Here is a 21,830-nt window from a genome sequence, read left to right on the forward strand (position 1 = left end):
GAGGTCAGACTTGGTGACAACGCTCCTTTCTGACCCTAAAATCTATGAATTACTTCTCTAGCAGAGCCCCTATCTGTTGATCTTCAGGGTATGGTGTCCCTTAAGTATTCCCACCACTCTTGGTATCGTCTAGAATTTCCTACCTGGCAAAGCAACTGTACCATCTTGTTCCAAGGTTTCAGGATTTATTCTTATGGCTGTCATACTGTGATTGTTCACATCTCTATACAACAAATAACTCTGGTAAATTAAAAAGAAAAAGACATTACAATGAAAGTATAATCTTCATAAACACTTTTAAAGGGATATTGTCAAACTGATAATCATTTACTTTTTTCCCCATTAGCTATTTGTTTTCAAAATCAGATTTTTCTCATCTTCAGGTCCACACCTTATTCTCTATGCTAATTCTAATACAAAATGAAAGTTGAACGCACTCTGGAATTCCTACTTCCTTGTGCACCAGAATGGTGACATTGTGCTTATACACTGCTCTGGAAGCCACATGCTCCCTCTCCAGGATTCTCTTCATAGGAATAAGATGCAATTACAATAGCAACTGTTCGAATCTGTGTATTAGAGACATGAATGTAGATCAATGTATTAAAAGGTTAATGGAATTTTTGAGTGTTGTTTACTGTTATTTATTCCTATTTATACCATAGTGTCACCTACTAGGTAAAAATCGCTTTACAGAAAACAAGATCCAGTGTATTTCTTTTGTCCCCAAGCACTACAGTGAAGATATCTCCAAAAGACACAGCAATTCTGATAACACCAACCCCAACACACATGGTTACAACCAATAGTTTGCTGTAACATTCCTCCTCTCCTTTCAACCTTTGCAGGCTGCATGAGGGACATGCTTCAGGACTACAGATTTCATCCTCCATGGCTTCCCCAAGAACAGCATCTCTTCGCCTCCTAGAGAAGCCCTGTACATAGCAGTAACCCAAGTATAGAGTACTCCTGCGGAGTGCCCATGGACCATCCTGTAAACATATGTACTCTCCCAGGCTGAATCACAAGTTTCTTCAGATGCCAATCAGGGAGGTTTGAGTAGTACAAATATGAAATATAGACAAGAATGTCTATGGAAAAGTAATTTAGAAATAGTGAGATTGTGTTGACCACATTACTCTGCAATAGACAGAAAAATGCTACAGATGGAACACATCTTCCTGCATTGATATTTTGTGTTAATACATATTTTGATAATATATTTGTTAAAATGTTAAACAAAAAATGATGTACTGTACAAACAGAATAAATGTAATACTATAGTATATATTTTTAAAAGAAGTATTTAATTTCAAAGATAAAAGACTGAATAAGTCAGCAGTTTCACAAATTGATTAAATGATGCTCAAAATGCACTGGATTATTTGAGCTCAAAATGATTTAAGATGTAATAAATCTTGCTAAGAAAATAGCTCAAAAATAAAGAAAGTAGTAAAACAGTACTGAAAGAAAACCTACTGGTAACTAAACATGCCATTCATGGTTATATTAGAAACAGTAATTGAGCTTTCCGATACAATAGTCTAAAACAGTGTTGTACTGCTTTATAACCACAAAGTCATATTTTTAATACTTTTTGGCTTGACTGCCTAAAAGGGAAATACAAAATTTATTACGTCTTATTACAGAATTCAGAAACAAAATAGTGCAAGATCTTCAAATTTTAGAGATAATATTGCAATATAGTCTGGCTAAAGCAGATACTGCATTATTCCTTTTTTAGTCTGCCAGCATAAAAAAAAGAAAAACAAAGAGAGGTCCCTCCCCTATCCACAACAGAATTTTTAACTGCACTGGACTGGCTTTATTATTTTACAGCCAGATAGAAAGGAATGATGTAATACTTGTATAAAGCTGTCCTAAACTGTGCTACATTTGAATTAAATATTAAGTTAATTCTTTTATGTTTTTTGTTTTATGTATTCTCCTACCTGAGCATACCCTAACCAAGACTTTTTTTCTTTTCTGTTTTTGATGCGGGATGTAGAATTGTATATATGACCCTGTAAGGTAACAAAAAAGTTAGTTTGACAATTGTTAGAATGACAGTTTTATAGTTAATCTTTTATCATCTAGAAACATTATCTTCTACAGCGATGAGAAATGAACAGAACAAGAAATGAGAAGCTGGTGAACAAACACTACAAGAATTTTAAAATCAATATATTTAAAAAATAATTATCAGTATTACTAAGTTACAAGACAATCTAAAAGTCAAGCAAGACATCATAAAATGTCATTTAAATTAAAATTTTTTACAACTGATATCATGAGTTTTCAGGAGTCACATTACCCTCACTGTCCCACTGTAGCCAGAGCCGATTTTGTAAAGTCCATCTTTGCATAAAAGGTACAGGAAGAAACCATCATTCTGAAGTAGACAATGATCATCTTCATCTACAGAAATTTCTTTCAATGGCCATTTGTGCATCAGGGCTGCTTTCTTTATCCCATTACTGAACCAGTCCTGGATTTGGATTTTGCCCACCAGAACTGCCTGAACACTCCGCTGAAGAGAGTTTAAGATAGTTGGCACCTAAATGGTAAAGAAAACCCGATGAGATAGTACAAAACATTGCAACTTAAGCAACATACAGAGGTGAAAATAAAGCTTTAGTCACTAATCCTGGCTCTGAAAAAGTTAGAGACACGATGTGGGTGAGGTAATATATTTTATTGTAACAACTTCAGTTGGTGAGAGACACAAGTTGGTCCAATAAGAGATATTACCTCACCTACCTTCCCTCCCTAATATCCTTGGACCAACACAGCTACAACTACACTGCATCTCTGAAAAAGCTGTTTTACTAAAATGTAAGCCTTAATTTATGCTTTCATTCTTACTAATAAGAAATACATGAAAAGAGGTAAGATTTACCTCCTACAAACTCCAACTGATTCACTCCATAATATGCATGGCAATCCAAAATGGATCTCCTCTTCTCTATCTCAAAACTGATTTCAAGAGTGAATGAAGCCAGTAAATTTGAATGTATTTCAGTTGAGGCTATCAATTAAACGAAGTTAACTCACACAATTAACTCAAAAAAATTATTCGCGATTAATAGTTTTAATTGCCACTCTTAAACAGAATGCCAACTGAAATTTATTAAACATTTTGGATTTTTTTTTGCATTTTCATATATATTGTAATCTGTGTTATAATTGAAATCGAAGTGTACATTACAAATATTTTCACTGTAAAAATGATAAACAAAAGATAGTATTTCTCAATTCACCTCATACAAGTACTCTAGTGCAACCTGTCGTGAAAATGTGACTTAAAAAATGTAGATTTTTTTGTTACGTAACTTCCCTCAAAAACAAAACAATGTAAAACTTCAGAGCCTACAAGTCCACTCCCTCCTACTTCTTGTTCAGCCAATCACTAAGACAAACAACTCTGTTTACATTTATAGGAGATAAAGCTGCCCTCTCCTTATTTACAGTGTCACCAGGAAGTGAGAACAGGCATTTGCAGGGTACTTTTGTAGATGGCACTGCAAGGTATTTACGTGCCAGATATGCTAAACATTCGTATACCCCTTCATGCTTCGGCCACCATTCCAGAGGACATACTTCCATGCTGATGACGCTCATTAAAAAAATAATGCGCTAATTAAATTTGAGACTGAACTCCTTGGGGGAGAATTGTATGTCCCCTGCTCTGTTTTACCCACATTTTGCCATATATTTCATGTTATAGCAGTCTCGGATGATGCCCCAGCACATGTTGTTCATTTTAAGAACACTTTCACTGCACATTTCACAAAACAAAGAAGGTGCCAATGTGACATTTCTAAAGATAGCTACAGCACTCGACATATGGTTTAAGAAACTGAAGTGCCTTCCAAAATCTGAGAGGGACGCGGTGTGGAGCATGCTTTCAGAAGTCTTAGAAGGACAACACTCCGATGCAGAAACTACAAAACCCGAACCACCAAAAAAGAAAACCTGCTGGTTGCATCTGACTCGGATAATAAAAATAAACATGTGTTGGTCTGCACTGCTTTGGATTTTCATAGAGCAGAACCCGTCGTCAGAATGGACGCATGTCCTCTAGAATGGTGGTTGAAGCATGAAGGGACATATGAATCTTCAGCACATCTGGCATGTAAATATCTTGCGATGCCAGCTACAACAGTGCTATGCAAATGTCGGTTCTCACTCTTAGGTGACACTGTAAACAAGAAGCGGGCAACATTTTCTCCTGCAAATGTAAACAAACTTGTTTGTTTGAGCGATTGGCTGAACAAGAAGTAAGACTGAATGGACTTGTGCGCTCTAAAATTTTACATCGTTTTATTTTTGAATGCAGTTTTATTTTTACATAATTCTACATTTGTAAGGTCAACTTTCTGGATAAAGAGATTGCACTACAGTACTTGTATTAGGTGAACTGAAAAATACTATTTTTTTTTTACAGTGCAAATACTTGTAAACAAAAATAAATATAAAGTGAGCACTGTACACTTTGTATTCTGTGTTGTAATTGAAATCAATGTATTTGAAAATGTAGAAAACATCCAAAAATATAATAAATTTTAATTGGTATTCTATTATTGTTTAACAGTGCGATTAAAACTCCACTTACCCGTGAATAATTTTTTTAATAGCGCGATTAATTGCAATTAATATTTTTAATTGCTTGACAGCCCTAATTTCTGTATTAGAATGTTTCCAGAACTCATGCATATGACCAACCAAAATTCTACAAGTAGAACAGGTTTAGTACAACACCTGAATAGTCTGACAAGCATGACTGCCATTATTGGTGAGAATAGCAGAGACTGCCTGCAGTGTTCTTCCTGTTTCTCCCCAGGCAGCTACCAAGCTGAACAGGCAAGCGCAGGAAAGTGCCGTCAAGGATTGTCCAGTACTATCATTCACTCCAGTGCTACGAACAGTTATTTCCAGAAGAAGCTGGAAGAGAGACTCTGTGAATAAAATATAACAATTACCTAGGTATAACAAATCACCAAATCATACTAAACAGTTTCCAATGAAGTAAAATCAGTTAACTTAAAATTCAAAAAAGATACAATACATGCATCACGCCCCTGCAAATTCTGAGTTATTTTTATCCTATATAAAGTTATTTAACTAAAAATTATGTTTGCTCATCTGCATTTCATATCAACATAATTAAAAATTACCTGATTAAACCAACACACACACAAGCTTCATCTCACATGCCTTGTCACCCAAATTTAATATCAAAACCTCTGTCATGTTCAAATCCTTTTCAGTTACAACATTTACACATTACGTACACATTAATTCCTCACAATGACACTTCAATGCACAGACTTAACTCTGACTTCAGGTAGCTTAATCTAATTACATACATACGTCTGGCACTAAGTAATATATAAACCTCTTTGCTATCTCTGCCTCCCACAACCCAACAAATAGTTCTCCCTTTCAGAGGACTGTAAAAAATGGTTACCTATCTTTCATAACTGTTCTTCTTAAGACATGTTGCTCATGTCCATTCCATTCTAGGTCTGTGCGCACCCACGTGCACAGTCAGAGATTTTTGCCTTAGCAGTACCCGTAGGGTCAGCTGTGGCGCCCTCTACAGCATCGCGCTCATACGGCAGTATATCAGGCGCTGCCGACCCCATGCCCTCTCAGTTCCTTCTTGCCAGCAATTCTGACAGAGGAGTAGGAGGGCAAGTAATGGAATGGACATGAGCAACACACCTGGAAGAATTACAGTTACGAAAAAGTAAGTAAAGTTTTTTCTTCTTCAAGTGCTTGCTAACGTCGATTCCATTCTAGGTGACTCACAAGCAGTATCCTCGGAGGTGGGCTCGCAGATCAGTCTTGCAGCACGGCTCTGCCAAAGGCTGTGTCATCTCGACCTTGCTGGGTTAGTGCATAATGCGATGCAAATGTGTGGACAGATGACCAGGTAGCAGCTAGACAGATTTCTTGGTTCAGAACTTATGCCAGGAAGGTTGCTGAACTCTAGTCGAGTGAGCCGTCACGATACTCATAATAGGCACCTTCGCCAGTTCGTAACAGTAGCGGATGCAGGCCGTGATCCAAGACGAGATTCTCTGGGAAGACAGTGGACAACCCTTCATTCTGTCTGCAACAGTAACGAATAACTGCGTTGACTTACGGAACAGTCTTGTTCTATCTATGTGGAAGGCCAGTGTCAGTCTGACAACCGGGATATGGAGCCTGCATTCCTTGTCCGTGGTATAAGGCTTAGGACAGAAAACTGGTAAGTAAATGTTTTGACCAGTGTGAAACTGGGAGACAACCTTGGGCAGAAAACCCAGGTGTGGACACAACTGGACCTTGTCCTCATAAAAGTCAGTATAAGGCAGCTTTGACATGAGTGCCCCGATCTCAGACATCCTGTGGGCCAAAGTTATAGCGACCAAGAATGAAACCTTCCAAGAAAGAAGCATGAGAGAGCAGGAAGCCATAGGTTCAACCGGAGAGGGGAGAGAGAGGGGGGAGGAGAATATGAGCCTTGACAGTACCAGATTCAAGTCCCTAAGGGGAACTGAGTCTCAGTCATACAGGTAGAGTGCTCCAGACCTTTCAAGAATTACACCATCATGGGATGGGCGAAGACCATCCTGCCTTAAAACAGAGGACAGAGTGCCACCAGGTGTACCGTGACTGAAGAAAGCGACAGGCCCTGGAGCTTAAGGTGCAGCAAATAGTCTAGGATGACCTGTAGCGGGGCCTCTGCAGCATGAATGTGTCGAGCTGACGCCCAGCACATGAACCACTTTCACTTTGCCACGTAGGTAGCCCTGGTAGACAGTTTTCTGCTGTCCAGCAGGACCTGTTAGACAGCAGCAGAGCACTCCCATTCGTCCATACTCAGCCACGCAGTAGCCAAGCGGTCAGATGCAGTGACACCAGGTTCGGATGCAGCAAATTGCCATGGTTCTGAGATATCAGATCCAGCTGAAGAGGCAGCTGCAACAGGGCGGCTGCCGAAAGACTCAGCGGCATGCCGAACCAGTGCTGACGATGCCACGCTGGGCCTATGAGGTAACAGTTGCTTTGTTTTGTTTCACCTTGAGCAAGACCCTATGGACCAATGGCACCGGCGGGAAGGCGCATATCAGCACTCCTGACCATGGAATCAAGAAGGTGTCCGACAGGGAGCCTTTGCCCCTGCCCTGCAGAGAACAGAACACATGGCACTTTCTGTTCTGCCTGGACGTGAACATGTCCACCTGGGGAGTCCCCCACCTGCAGAAGATTAGGGACACCAACTCCAGGTGGAGTGACTATTCGTGGCGAGATGAGAAGATCTTGCTGAGGCGATCTACCAGGACATACTTGGTTTCAGGCAGGTGGGCAGCTACCAGATGAATGGTACGCCACCCACAGAAGTCCCAGAGGCTGAGTGCCTCCCAAGAAAAGGGCCGAAGACCTGGCGCCACTCTGCCTGTTGATGTAATACGCTACGGCGGTATTGTCCGTTTGAACCTGCACCACCTTGCCGCTTAGGTGGGACAAGAAAAGCTGACAGGCCAGCCGAACCACTCTGAGCTCCCTGACGTTGATGTGAAGGGCTAGATCATTTAGTAGCCAGCAGCCCTGGGTGTTGAGCTCACCCAGGTGGGCTCCCCAGCCCAGATTTGACGTGTCCGAGACCAGGGTGAGCAACGGGGATGGGGTCGCAAAGGGAACTCCTTGCAACACCAACTTGGGATACAGCCACCAGTCCAGGGACAAGAGGATGTGGGTCAGCACCGTGACCACTTGATCCAGGGCATGCCTGTTGGGGATTTAGACCGAGGCCAGCCACACTTGCAGAAGCCTCAGATGAAGTCAGGTATGGCTGACCATGTACATGCACGCAGCCATGCGGCCCATCAGTTGCAGGCACATGTGGGCCGTGGTGAGCGAATGATCTACCATGTAAAGAGCCAGGTCCAACATGGCCTGAAAACAGGCTTCCAGAAGGAAGTCCCTGGTCCTTGTGGAGTCGAGAACCACTCCAATGAACTCTATGCATTGGACTGGTGTTAAAGTGGACTTTTCTGTGTTTATTAACTGGTCCAGGTTGCTGCAGGTGGACCGCACCAGATCACGGTTCCTTTGCACCTGCTCCGGAGATCTGCCCTTGATGAGCCAGTCGTCAACATACAAGAAGATCTGGACTCCTCGACATTTCAGGTAAGCCGCCACCAGTGCCACGCATTTCATGAACACGCTGAGAGCCAAGGACAGGCCAAAGGTTAGCGCCATGAACTGGAAGTGGCGCCCATCCACTATGAAACACAGGAAACTCCTGAGACCTGGGAATATGGAGACATGAAAATAAGAGTCCTTTAAGTTGAGAGCAGCGTACCTGTCCCCTGGATCCAGGGAAGGGATAATGGAGGCCAGGGAAATCATGCAGAACTTCAACTTCTTGAGAGATTTGTTGAGGCCCCGCAGGTCCAGGATGGGTCTGAGGCCCCCTCTGGCCTTCAGGATTAGGAAGTAGCAGGAGTAGAATCTACCATGTCCCAAGGAACGTCCTGCACAGGAGCTTCTCAACCTCCTGAACGAGGAGTTGCTCATGAGAAGGGTCCCTGAAGAGGGACAGGGAATTGGGGAGAAGGGGGAAGAAGGGGCAGCCAAAAACTGTAGGGTGTAGCCCCAAGCTACTATGTCCAGGACCCAGCAGTCCAACTTTCCCTACCGTTCGGCCTGGTCGTGGGGTGAGAGGTGGTTGAGGAAAAGGAGGACAGGATCCGGTTCGCTGACTGGGGTGCTGCTCTTGGGCACACCCTCAAAATGACCCCTTCTGTCCCCCTAGATGTTTGGCAGGCCCAGGCTGGGCGGGTGAATGGGAGGAGGAAGGGCACCAATGCTTAAACTGACATCCCTTCTTCTTGTAGAGCCTGACGGGGTTGCCCAGGTCTTGGCAGTCGGAAGCGCTTCCTGGCTGACTGTGGCATGTGCATGCCCAACAAGCAAAGGGCAGCTCTAGTATCCTTCAACCCATGCAGCCTGGAGTCCATTTGTTAAGTGAAAAGACCAGCTCCGTCAAAGGGAAGGTCTTTAATCAAGGTCTGCCTCTCCTGGGGGAGGCCCACCATTTGCAGCTAGTAGCTGCGCAGCATGACCACCACTGACGCGACCTCCCTAACCAGCGAGTCCGCTGCGTCCCACTCCATCTGCAGGGAGCATCTGGCCGCCACAGTACCCTCCTCTACCAGGGTGCCAAACTCCTGGGCCAGACCTTGAGGGAGGGATTCCTGGAACTTTTTGAGACCAGAGGTTAAAGTTATATTTGCCCAACAGGGCCTGATGGTTTGCCACCTGGAATTGCAGGCTGGCAGTTGAATAAATTTTTCTCCCGAATAAATCAAGCTTCATGGCTTCCTTGTTCTTGGGAGTGGAGGAAGTGGGACCTTGTTTGTCCTTCTTGTTGGCCACAGACACGACCAATGAGCTCGGGGAGGATGGGTATAAAGATATTCTAAACTTTTGGCCAGAACAAAATGCTTTTTCTTGGCTCGTTTTGGAGGTGGGAGGAATGGAGGAAGGGTCTGCCACAGGGCCTTGGGTACCTTGAGAACCCCTTCATATACGGGAAGGGCAACCCGGGTGGGCGTAGAGGCCAAGAGGACATTTAAGAGGGTGTCCTCCTGCTCTTCCATTTCCTGCACCTCGAGCCCCAAGTTCTCGGCTGTGAGCTAGAGAAGGGCTTGATGCTCCCTGAAATCATCCGGCAGGCTAGCTCTTGAAGGTCCCGAGACTGCCTTGTCCAGGAATGACTAGGAAAACTGGACCGCTGTGGGAGGTCCCGAGGTCTCAAACACCAACAGAGGAGGCGGCTTAGCGGTGGGCACAGGTTCCTCCACCCCAATCTCTGAACAGGCTTCTGGTACTGGGCCCAGTGCCAGCTGTGCTGCCAAATGCTGCTGCACTGCAGCTATCGAGGAATGCTGTAAAGGGGGCATCATCATGACCAATACGCCCCAAGCACTCCAATAAGGTGACTGTGTTAGCCACTGGCTGTGCTGCCACAGGCTAAAGGAGCAATTTCTTGTGCCCAATCTCATCAATGGGACCTGGGCAATGGGCTGAACTGGCTCTCCATACCAGAGGAATCACCTTCTGGTGACCAGGGAGGGGCAGTTGACACTTGTTTTTGCTTACTGGTCGTGATCACAGTTGACTGTTGACCAGGAGTAGTAGACCGTTGATGGTACCGGGGAGAGCGGTATCAAGACGGGGAACATTCTCACTACACCAGCAATCGGGACTGACGCCTATAGGATGACTGGCAAGAAAATTAACAGTGCCAGGAATAACGGGGGAGCTTTGACCCCGTGCCAGTGAGTAGCGCCGAGGGGAACTGGACATCAGCCTGGGTGACCAACGATGCATCTCAGACCTGCCTCAGGATCCTCAACTCAATGGTGAAGATCGGTCCAGCAACCGGCGGTGTTTCCCTGCCCTCTGAGGGGTCTTAACGTCAGGCTTGCCCTCTTGGGGAGCATTAAACGGGTCCTGCAGCACCATAGTTGTCATTGGAGCAGGAAGAGACCTGAGCTCTCTCTGCGCCTGGGGAGCCTGGGATGATGACAGTGCAGGCAGGGGTCTGGGTCCCATACTGCTCCTGGGAGTCAGTGGCAGACCTTTAAGGGGGCTGGGAGCTCCAACTAGGAAGGCATGATTGTATGGCTCTGGAGTAGTCTGGCAGCCAGGTCCAGGTTCCTTAGTAGATGACCCCTAGGCCTTCGTGCTCTGTGCCGGGGATCACTTCTTCACATTTTAATTCACCACCGGCGATGAACAGTGCTGGGAGGAGCCGGGTGCCGGCGGTGTGCTATTCACAGAGGCAGAGGCACTTGGTGCAACCTGCCTTGGCAGCTTGAAAGCCAGGCAGAGGGCGGTTTCCATCAGGAGAGCCCTGAGGCGGGTATCCCGCTCCTTTTGGGTGTGGGGCCAAAAGTTTTTGCAGATCTGGCACCGATCCTTAACGTGTGACTCCCCCACGCACTTAAGGCAGCTGCTATGGGAGGCACTTGCATTCCGAGCAGGGCTTAAACCCGGAAGACCGGGGCATGCCCCTCCTGGGATGCTAACCACTAACCAACACTAAACAAACAACTAATAACACTACTATATGCAAACTACGTACAAAAGCCCTAAGGCACAAAGTTCAAGGCGGAAAAACTGGTCAGAAGGAACCGAGAGGGTGTAGGGTCGGCGGCGCCTGATATACCACCGCATGAGGGTGGCTCTCCAGAAAATCTAAGGCAAAAATCTCCAACGACCGTGCACGAGGGTGCGCACACACCAACAATGGAATCAACATGAGCAAGCACTCGAAGAAGAAGGAAAGAGTAGCAAGGAGCAAAGCTGAACTGTATGAAGCAAACTAGGCAGTAGAAAACAGTCTGTACAGGGGGACACAGAAATGAAAGGAGGTTGTACAGGGAGACACAGGAATGGAAGCAGAGCTATTGGGGGGCCGGGCGGCAGAAGGAGCTCAGCCGCAACGTATCAAGGCATTGGCCTTTGAACTGCTTGAAACCTAGTAGCCGCTACTTGGTGCGGTACATTGCTTGGTGCCCTGAAGCTGGACTCCACACTCACCCAAGACCCTCCGCTCAGTCCTTTTCTCCCCTTCCAATTTTTTTGCTCAACATCTTGCTGCCCAGGTTGAACCCCTCAGAATATATTTGAGGATTGCAAGGCTGAGTATCAGAGAATAGGAATAGCTAATGAATCTTAATTCCATCAGCTGGTTTTCGTTAAATTAAATTGACCAATAAGGATTAACAACATTGTTGAGGTTCAGTATTTTAAAACTGTCAGGGATGGTCTAGATATACTTAATCCTGCCTCAACATGGGGGTGAACTAGATGACCTTTTGAGGTCCCTTCCAGTCCTCATTTCTATGATTGACCTATCTTTGAGATCTTATAACTTGTATCTGTGTGTAGTTGTGGTGAGACCTTTTAAGATACACAGGTCCAAAAAACAACTCGAGAGAAGAGATTATTAAAGAAGCTAAATTGTAATGTTCGCTGTGCCCAAGTTACAGTATCTTTGATCAAATTTTATTAATAATTCAGCTGTCCCTGAAGAGTTGAGTGTTAAGTTTAGAGACTAAATTCAAATATTAGTGAAGGATTTTACTCTATTTTAAATGTAAACTGTAGCACAGCCTTCACTATAGAGAAACAAAGGATGCCTTCATAAAATGCCATTTGGTATTCTCTTTTTGCCCAGAAATGAGTATTATCTTCTAAATAAATACTTATTAATATTATTCCTAATTTATTTGAAAGACTGATATGTTGAAAATGTGAAGACTCCATGTAAAACTGTAGAGATCCTGTATTAGCTTTTCCATTTATTTGTTGGCTTGTTGGAAGCAGAGATACCAAAAAAAGATTAAAAAACCAAAACATATTATCCTATACATGGCATCATTCATAGCAGAGAATTCCAAAAATATTTTGGAAGCTATAGTATATACATTGTAAACATAGTAATCACAGTAATCGCTTTACTCACCACTGAAATCAACCACTCTCAGGTGGAACACAGCAGAAACCTAAGAAATTTAACTTACGTTCTCTTTTAAAACTCACTGTTATGCTTCTGTAGTAACTAATTCTGAATTATATTACAGTTGTCAAGCAAAAGCCATTTTTACACTTCAAGCGTCCAACCTTGGCCCATATTTAAGAAATACTTAGGTACTGATGCCAAAAACCAAGAAAATTAGTTAAAACAAAAAGTCTAATGAGTCAACTTAAACGGCGCTCACCTACATCTTAACCCTTGAAAGCACACATTCATACACTCAGGCCTGTAATCTGGTGTCATCGTTGACTCAACCCTCTTACCGGTTTCACATAATCAGGCCTTTTCTATATTTTGCCATTTTTTCTTAAACAACATCTCTAAAATCCAGTCATTCCTCTCTCTCCCTACTGATCAAACTTTTGTCCAAGTCCTCATCATTTTATGTCTTGGCTATGGCAACCTACTTTCCCTTAAGTGTATTAAGAATAGGGCTGCTAAAATCTTCTTGGGTCATCACCCCTATCATATCAACCCTTTTTTAAAATGCCTGACCTGGCTCCACATTAAATACAAACTCACTGTCTTTACTTTTAGGACCCTTCATAACTCACCCCTATCCTACTTAACTGATTTAGTAACTTCCCATTATATTGACTTTGGCATCTGCTCTAGCACAGAGGTGGGCAAACTACGGCCTGCGGGACCGTCCTGCCCGGCCCCTGAGCACGGGCAGTGAGGCTGCAAGTTCCTGCTGCTCTGAGCTGCATGGTGCGGGTGCAGCAGTGGAAGGGTTGGGTAGGGAGTCCCAGGGGGGCAGTCAGGGGACAGGGAACAGTTGGATGGGGTGGAGGTTCTGGGGAGGTCAGGGGTCGGGGAAGAGGGGTGGTTGGATAGGGCATGGGAGTCCCCGGGGGCCTGTTGCGGGGCGGAGGGGGGCGGATAGGGGCCAGAGGGTAGTCAGGCGACAAGGAGCAGGGGTGGTTGGATGGGTCGGAGGTTCTGAGGGGGACAGTCAGTCAGGGGGTGGAAAGTGGGAGGGGGCGGGAGCCAGGCTATTTGGGGGGCACAGCCTTCCCTACCCGGCCCTCCATATAGTTTCACACCCCAATGTGGCCTTCGGGCCAAAAAGTTTGCCCACCCCTGCTCTAGCAGCTCTTTCCACCCGTCAGCTTCTCTCTTAAACATCTTCATGCTTATTCCCATGCTGCCCCTTATGCACAGGGAGAAAACTCCCTGATGGAATCCGAACAGCCACTACCTTATCCTCCTTCACACCCTCCTTAATATTCACCTCTGCCATAATACCTACTAAAGATCATGGCTAGACAGGAGGCAAGTTATAACTGTTCCTCCTCTTTCCTTTTCTTCTTCCCTTCCTCCCCACCTGTAACCCCAATTTTAAAAAATTATAAAATGCATTAAAAAGCTGTGCCAATTCTTCACAATAATAATTTGCTTGTATGTTGTATCCACATCCCCTAGTCTTTGTCTGTTTATGTCTTTAGATTGTAATCCCTTCAGAGCAGGAAATGTCTCTTTTTGGTGTTTGTTCAGCACCTGCACAGTAAGTCCTAAGTCTTTGGCACTATCATAATACTTACTAATAATAACTTTATCTAGACTGAGTTACAGTCATGACAGTCAGAAGCAATGAGATTAGAGAATCAGGGTTTGAAGTAAAGGAGCCAGAAATCAAGATCAACCTTTATTGAAGCCAAAAAAATCTTGAAATTCACTGAAGGGCACTCTTCACACTTTCAAAAGAGTAAAAATATCTTGTAATCAAAAGGCACAAAAAGTTGATGAAAAACAGAATCCATCTAGACACACTGCCACTCATGCACAGGTGGATAACCACCACCTTTATCAGTCTTTTCCATACGCAGATCTGAATTCATTCAAGTTCTTATACCACGCTCTTCACCACAGTACCTGAGTGCCTTCCAAAGATGAAATAAAGAAGTGACCAATATTTACCATGTATAGCTCCCTCTCTATTCTTCTCTCCAGACTAATAACGATCAGAGTAACCTGTGGAATCCAAACATAACTAGGTTGCCTCATCTCAATTTTCTTGACAAACATTGGGTAAAGCTGTTAATGAAGGTCTCCCAAGCAAAGATCTAACCATGGCTTAGATAAGTATGATTTATTCTTCAGTCAGTCAGTCATAGGCCCAAGATCTCTTTATTTGCTTTAACCAAGCATGAAATACATTGGTCCATCTCACAAATGGTTTGCCACAACTATTCAAGCACATACAAATCCCTGACAAAATTAAATAAACCACCTGTATAAGCTTTGTGTTCCTCCCTTCTAACTCTGACCCTATTTCTCAAAGTAGTCATGAAAGCAGCCTAAATAAGATCAATTTTATCTGTAAAATAATTTCAGATAGCAACCTTTTGGGGGAAAAGAACATGTGATTATATGTGTTTGCACACCATATAGAAACATCAAAAATGACCATTCCGAAAAGCAACATATAATCTATTGCATAGCTGTGTCCAAAATGTTTTGAATCAACATTTTGTTTCAAAAATAATGTTTCAAGTATACATTCAAAGCATTTCATTTGACCCAAATTAAATTTTTCAGTTTTTGTTTCTGTGAGGGGGGGAAAAAAGGTCAGTTTTGATTCAAAACAAAAACACTTTTTTCAAGGTTTTTCATTTCAGCCACTGAACCGAAAAAAAATTATTCACTCGTCTCTAATAAAAACTGCCCAATAGTTCCATTGATCTATGACAGGAAGGGTGGTTCAATGGCTAGTGTGCCAACAAGACACTTAAGACCCGGGTTCAATTCCCAGCTCTGCCACACAATTCCTCTATAACCTTGGGTCACAGAGACCTTAGTCTCTCTGTGCCTCAGTTCTTCATCTGTAAAATGGAGATAAAGCTGCTCTACCAAACAAGGTGTCGTCAAGATAAATGCATTACGGTGTTCAGATAGGTCACTGATGGAGAATGACAGATTTAAATTTGTAATAATTTATTAATACTATATGTCGGCCTGGTAATTGGGGTGCTTTCTGTAAGACTTGATTGGTTTAACTCAATAAGTGTCTGTCTGAAGAAAAAAAAGTCGGGAAGGAAAAAATGGCTCAAGATAAGCCGCCCCTCAGCAAACACTGGAGAGAGTTAATGGACAGTGTTAGAACCATTGTCTCTGAGGACTCTAGCTCTATCTCCAGCTAGCCTCTGGAACTGGCTTTGATCAGGAGGATCAGTGGTAACTCAGGGCCCCCCCTCTGTGCAACAATGAACTTTGGTTCATATTATGAAGTTATTCTGAAGTTTTCATGATACTGTTGTATCATGGAAAGCCCTGGTATGTGTATCCACAATTGTGGGCAAGACCTGCACCAGGTACACACCAGACTGAGGACATGAAGAGTACTTAACTTTTAATGACTAGCCAGCAGATTAAGGGAGTTTGCTGGGGGAAGAGACATCCTCTTGTCTGACGGAAGGGGGAGTTCTGAAGCAGTGGAAATTTACCAAAAGGCAGAACAAAGAAAGCCACTTGTTGGAAAGGGGGCATATAAATATGTAAAGCTTGGAGCAAGACACAGGAACCATTGGGCAGGAGAAAGGAAGGACACACATCAGCCAAGAACAGAGAAGGCATGCCAGGCAGAAAGACTCTGAGGGAGAAGCAATCCAATATGCCGAAGTCCCTTCCTGAACCCTGGACTCTGAAGGAGAGCTAGTGAGGGGCACTGCATTTAGGGTGTTCATTATTTTCTAAATGATCTTTTCTCTTGTGTTTTATCTGTTAAGTGAAAGAGCAAACAACATTTTTAGATTCCATGCGAAGTGTCTCTCTGTTATATGCTTCACTACTACATGCCACCTGAGGAAGTTAAATGATTACCAAGGATGTGAGCTTCCAGGCTGAGTTCCACAAGGAGTGTATTTAGGATACTGAGGTATCTAGAGGGTCAGCACTGGCTGCCTAATGCAGGTGGGCTTAAGGGTCCATTTCAGTGAAGGGGTGGCAGACAGAGCAAGTACCCAGGTAATGTGCCAAAGAGGCCAAGGGAGGAAGTAGTGCTGCAGTGCACTGAGATCATGGAGTTTAAACATGCAGAGAACAGCTGCTGGGTCCTTTCACAACAGTCTCGGGGACTGCCAGGAGGAGAAGCCCAACTGCATATGTAACAGGGTCAAAGACTGGGAATATAGAAGAACAAAAGAACTATACCATGGTTAAAAAGGGACCTTCTCTCAAAGATGAGTCGCAGTTGTTCAGGGGAACCATACAAAGACATAAGGACCCCCGACAGCGTCTGAAGAAGTTAAGCCTGTTAAGGTTACCACCAGGAGGACTTTTAGTTAAGACAGACATGCATGTAGACTGCGATTTTAAAGTCTTTTTTCTCTAGAAGCTTTACTCCTACTGCTAAAATATTTTTGTTGAAAAAAGGCTCTCTGATCAACATACAGTATTGTTCAACACAGATGGACCTGCAGAATGAGGATGATTGATACTGTAACCCAAGAAGTAGGAGAAATAAGTCATTCGAAACCAGGATAGGTAAAGGAATGAGCTTTGCCACCTAAGAGGTGCATTCAGAAAGACCACAATGTGAAGAGTGATGCAACTAACCCTGTAACCATGATAGGGACCATACAAGTACCTCTGATAGCATCATCTGTTAAGTATGCCTATGGCACAGACAAAAACATTTTCTTCTATTTGACCATAACTAGGCAGAGGAACACAAAATTCTGATGTAATCAATAAAATTCAGAGCAAATCTATCATTAGTGTACCAGTTTTGTCCCACTACATAACTGTACACTTGGAAACTTTTAGCACTCACCAGCTGGTTCTACCCAGGCCCATTAGTGCGCAACAGTTTGGTGCACTTTAGAATTCACACCCTTCTAATGCACATTGCCCGGCCGTGTAGACAAGCCCAAAGAGTATTCATTAACAGTATTAAATATTAGATTAATTATGCCTGGTATATCCAACAGATGAGAGACTAGAAGATTAAATGCAACTAAAACATGTCAATTAAATGAAGAGTTGAATAGTGAGTCTGGATATAAAAAAAATCTGACAAATTTCTCTCATTCACCATCCTATTCAGGCGTACCATTGATACAATGGGATTTTCACAATAGTGGAACCTCAAGTGAGAGCTTCCAAGATCATGTACCAAAGAAAAGTCTGATTTCTGTAAGATTTCTGAAACACCACAGCATGGAGCACACTTCTATAAAAGGCAGAATCTGCTAGAATTTATGTATCTTATCTGCAGCATCTTGAGAATCTGTGCAGATGATCACATACCCACAATGTAATTTCTGGATTTTTCAGTTCATGAATCAGATGTTAGTCTGGAGTGCAGTGACTTAGTCTATAGGGTTAAAGCCTACATTTCTAGGCTTCTTTGATACATGTCTTCCATCTAATAACTGAAGCTTTTGATTATTTGTCCAACTGCTGTTAACAGGTAAATTTAACAGAGACCTGGTTCTCCTAAATGACTATCGGATGAAGTAGCTTCCAATTGCTTCATAGATATCCAACACGTACCATTGTTTTTTCTCTCAGATGTACAAAATCTGTGTGGAATGTTCTGAGGACTATTTCCCGTGGTCAGGGGAGACCAGGTGTGTGTGGATAAATGCTTGAGCTAAGCAAAAACATCACTTCGCTGATGAAAAGGTGAAGTTTTGAGACTCCATAGACAAGGCTCTCACTTCAAACCCTGCAGGCTGACAGAGGTTCAAAGGAGGTCTTAGTAAGAATATTCAATACCAAATTGCATTTTCAAGCCTCCACTTTAGATATTTTTTTTAATTTTCTGAGAATTAGTGGGTTTATTCACCTTGTAACAGATGAAATTACAAAAATATGTTTGTGAAGTGTGCTTGCTTTAAAAGATGAATAAGAACACTGGTCTATGAATAAATCAATAATCCGAGTAATCCTTGCTTGAAATGAGCTCAATTCCTCTAGAGTGGCATCCGCCGTTGAATTTATTTCAAGCCCTGGAAAAGTCTGAGTTACTGGATGACTTTGTTGAAAAATGGCATGTTTCAGTTTGAGAAGAGAGTCTTTCCTGCATAGTTCTCACCATTCAACAGCCAAGACACAAGGTTCCAGAATATGGATAAACCAGGGGCCTGGGAAATAATAGATGTTTCCTTGTGAGCAGATGAAGAGGAAGATGAAAGAGTAATTCCAGTAGGTCTAAAAACCTACATTCTACTCCAGGAGGGATTAGTCACTAGTATTAGCAATTCCTTTTCTTGCCTGATTTGCCTTCGTATTCTGGACAACAGGGAAAAAGAAGCAAAGGCCTACAGAAGACCAATTAGCCAGGGTTACAATTCACCCATAGCTTTTTCAGCTGGATTTGTGACTGAAAAAGAAAATGTGGGCCTTTGTATTCTGCTCAGCTGAGAAAAGACTGCTCTCGGGAATTCTCCATTTTTTTTTTTTTAAATCAAGTAGTGGAACATGAACTAGTACAGTCCCCATTCCACAGGGCCCTCTTATTACCTATTTAGTTTGCCTCTATAGTGAGATGATGTGTATGGCCTGAACAGATACCAGATTTAATTACCCAACCTTTAAAATGTTGTCTCTGTGAAGGCATGACGAGCTTCTCAAAAATTAGCTTTTTTTTAGAGCTGTCAATTAATTGCAGTTAAATCATGCGATTAACTCAAAAAAATTAATCACGATTTTAAAAAATGTATCTCGATTAATCGCAATTTGAATAGCACTGTTAACAAATGGAATACCAATTGAAATTTGTTAAAATTTTGGATTTTTTTTTTACATTTTTATATATATTGTATTCTGTGTTGTAATTACAGGTTTCAGAGTGGCAGCCGTGTTAGTCTGTGTTCGCAAAAAGAAAAGGAGTACTTGTGGCACCTTAGAGACTAACAAATTTATTTGAGCATAAGCTTTTGTGAATGCATCCGATGAAGTGAGCTGTAGCTCACGAAAGCTTATGCTCAAATAAATTTGTTAGTCTCTAAGGTGCCACAAGTACTCCTTTTCTTTGTGTTGTAATTGAAATCAAAGTGTATATTATTTTTTATTACAAATATTTGCACTGTAAAAATGATAAAAAGAAACAGTATTTTTCAATTCACCTCATACAAGTACTGTAGTGCAATCTGTCGTGAAAATGTGACTTAAAAAATGTAGATTTTTTTGTTACGTAACTTCCCTCAAAAACAAAACAATGTAAAACTTCAGAGCCTACAAGTCCACTCCCTCCTACTTCTTGTTCAGCCAATCACTAAGACAAACAACTCTGTTTACATTTATAGGAGATAAAGCTGCCCTCTCCTTATTTACAGTGTCACCAGGAAGTGAGAACAGGCATTTGCAGGGTACTTTTGTAGATGGCACTGCAAGGTATTTACGTGCCAGATATGCTAAACATTCGTATACCCCTTCATGCTTCGGCCACCATTCCAGAGGACATGCTTCCATGCTGATGATGCTCGTTAAAAAAATAATGCGTTAATTAAATTTGAGACTGAACTCCTTGGGGGAGAATTGTATGTCCCCTGCTCTGTTTTACCCACATTTTGCCATATATTTCATGTTATAGCAGTCTTGGATGATGACCCACAGCACATGTTGTTCGTTCTAAGAACATTTTCACAGCAGATTTCACAAAACACAAAGAAGGTACTAATGTGACGTTTCTAAAGATAGCTACAGCACTTGACATAAGGTTTAAAAATCTGCAGTGCCTTCCAAAATCTGAGAGGGACAAGGTGTGGAGCATGCTTTCAGAAGTCTTAAAAGAGCAACTCTCCGATGCGGAAACTACAGAACCCGACCCACCAAAAAAGAAAATCAACCTTCTGCTGGTGGCATCTGACCCAGATAATGAAAATGAACATGTGTTGGTCCTCACTGCTTTGGACTGTTATTGAGCAGAACCCGTCATCAGCATGGACACGTCTCCTGGAATGGTGGTTGAAGCATGAAGGGACATATGAATCTTTAGTGCATTTGGCATGTAAATATCTTGCAACGCTGGCTACAACAGTGCCATGAGAACGCCTGTTCTCACTTTAGGTGACATGGTAAACAAGAAGCAGGCGACATTATCTCCTGCAAATGAAACAAACTTGTTTGTCTGAGGGATTGTCTGAACAAGTAGGACTGAGTGGACTTGCAGGCTCTACAATTTTACATTGCATTCAAAAATGAAACAGTTTTTTTGAACATAATTCTTCATTTATAAAGTAGATTTATAAGTGATTGCACTACAGTACCTGTATTAGGTGAACTGAAAAATACACTATTTCTTTTGGGTTTTTGACAGTGCAAATACTTACAATCAAAAATAAATATAAAGTGAGCATTGTACACTTTGTATTCTGTGCTGTAATTAAAATCAATGTATTTGAAAAATGTAGAAAACATCCAAAAATATTTAAATAAAGGATATTCTATTATTGTTTAACGTGCGACTAATCGTGATGAATTTTTTTAATCGCTTGACAGCCCTACTTTTTTTGTAAACTATGTCTTGAAAATAAAAACACTTGTGATCACGTGCATTTCTTTTTCCTGTTTGGCTGTTGAACAACACGGAGAAAATCTTCCTCTTTAGTGTTTCTTCTTCTTTATGTCAGCTGCAGTATTACAAAGCAGCAATGTGTAGTTTGATATACAACTGGATATCAAATCCAACTTCTAGCAATTTTTCATACAGTACACCTCACCATAATTAGAAGTTTTGTGCAAACATATGTACCAGTTGCATTGGTTATCTCTGCAAGTGAATACCGAAGCTAGTCTTCTAGCCTGGGAATGTACAGTGGTATCAATAGCCAAGGAGTCTGAACAGGTTTTAGAACAATACATGTTCAAGTACAAGTATGGACAGCCTGAGTTTCTTACTCTATTACTATGGTGAAGACTTTTTCTATGATCATTTCCACAATGTAATTAATTCCACTGCATGCACTTCTTTCACTACTTTTCATATGCAGAGCTGTTAAGAGGTAGATCAACATGTTGTCAGTACCACCAAAATCCAAAGAATCAAAATACTGATATTACATTTATATGCAACAATACCATTGTGCAAGAGTGACGACAAACAAAACGTGACATTTCTCTGTGTATTATTCAACTTTTATACAATAGATAAATATACAATTTTTTAGCATGCACTAGTAGTATAGAATAGTGGCCTTCCACAGCATTGCCTTGTCTTCTCCGAGACCAATGTCTTATAGGATTAGTAAAATGAAAAAGAACCTCAACTAGTTGGACT

At 42.2% G+C, this 21,830-nt stretch overlaps 1 protein-coding gene across 26 annotated transcripts in view; it reads right to left on the reverse strand.

Moving 5' to 3' along the window:
• MYCBP2 (MYC binding protein 2) overlaps positions 1–21,830 on the reverse strand; it is a 418,792-nt gene that overhangs the window by 348,552 nt on the left and 48,410 nt on the right. For all 26 annotated transcript variants that reach the window (XM_043534235.1, XM_043534264.1, XM_043534248.1 and 23 more), the window contains exons 5-8: positions 4,762–4,958; positions 2,315–2,557; positions 1,953–2,024; positions 144–240 (exon numbers count right to left, since the gene is read on the reverse strand). In XM_043534235.1, the coding sequence (XP_043390170.1) occupies positions 144–240; positions 1,953–2,024; positions 2,315–2,557; positions 4,762–4,958 (609 nt within the window). The remainder of the gene's footprint in view (positions 1–143; positions 241–1,952; positions 2,025–2,314; positions 2,558–4,761; positions 4,959–21,830) is intronic.

This window comes from Chelonia mydas, chromosome 1 (assembly GCF_015237465.2).
Source record: "Chelonia mydas isolate rCheMyd1 chromosome 1, rCheMyd1.pri.v2, whole genome shotgun sequence".
In the NCBI taxonomy this organism is placed as follows: Eukaryota; Metazoa; Chordata; order Testudines; family Cheloniidae; genus Chelonia; species Chelonia mydas.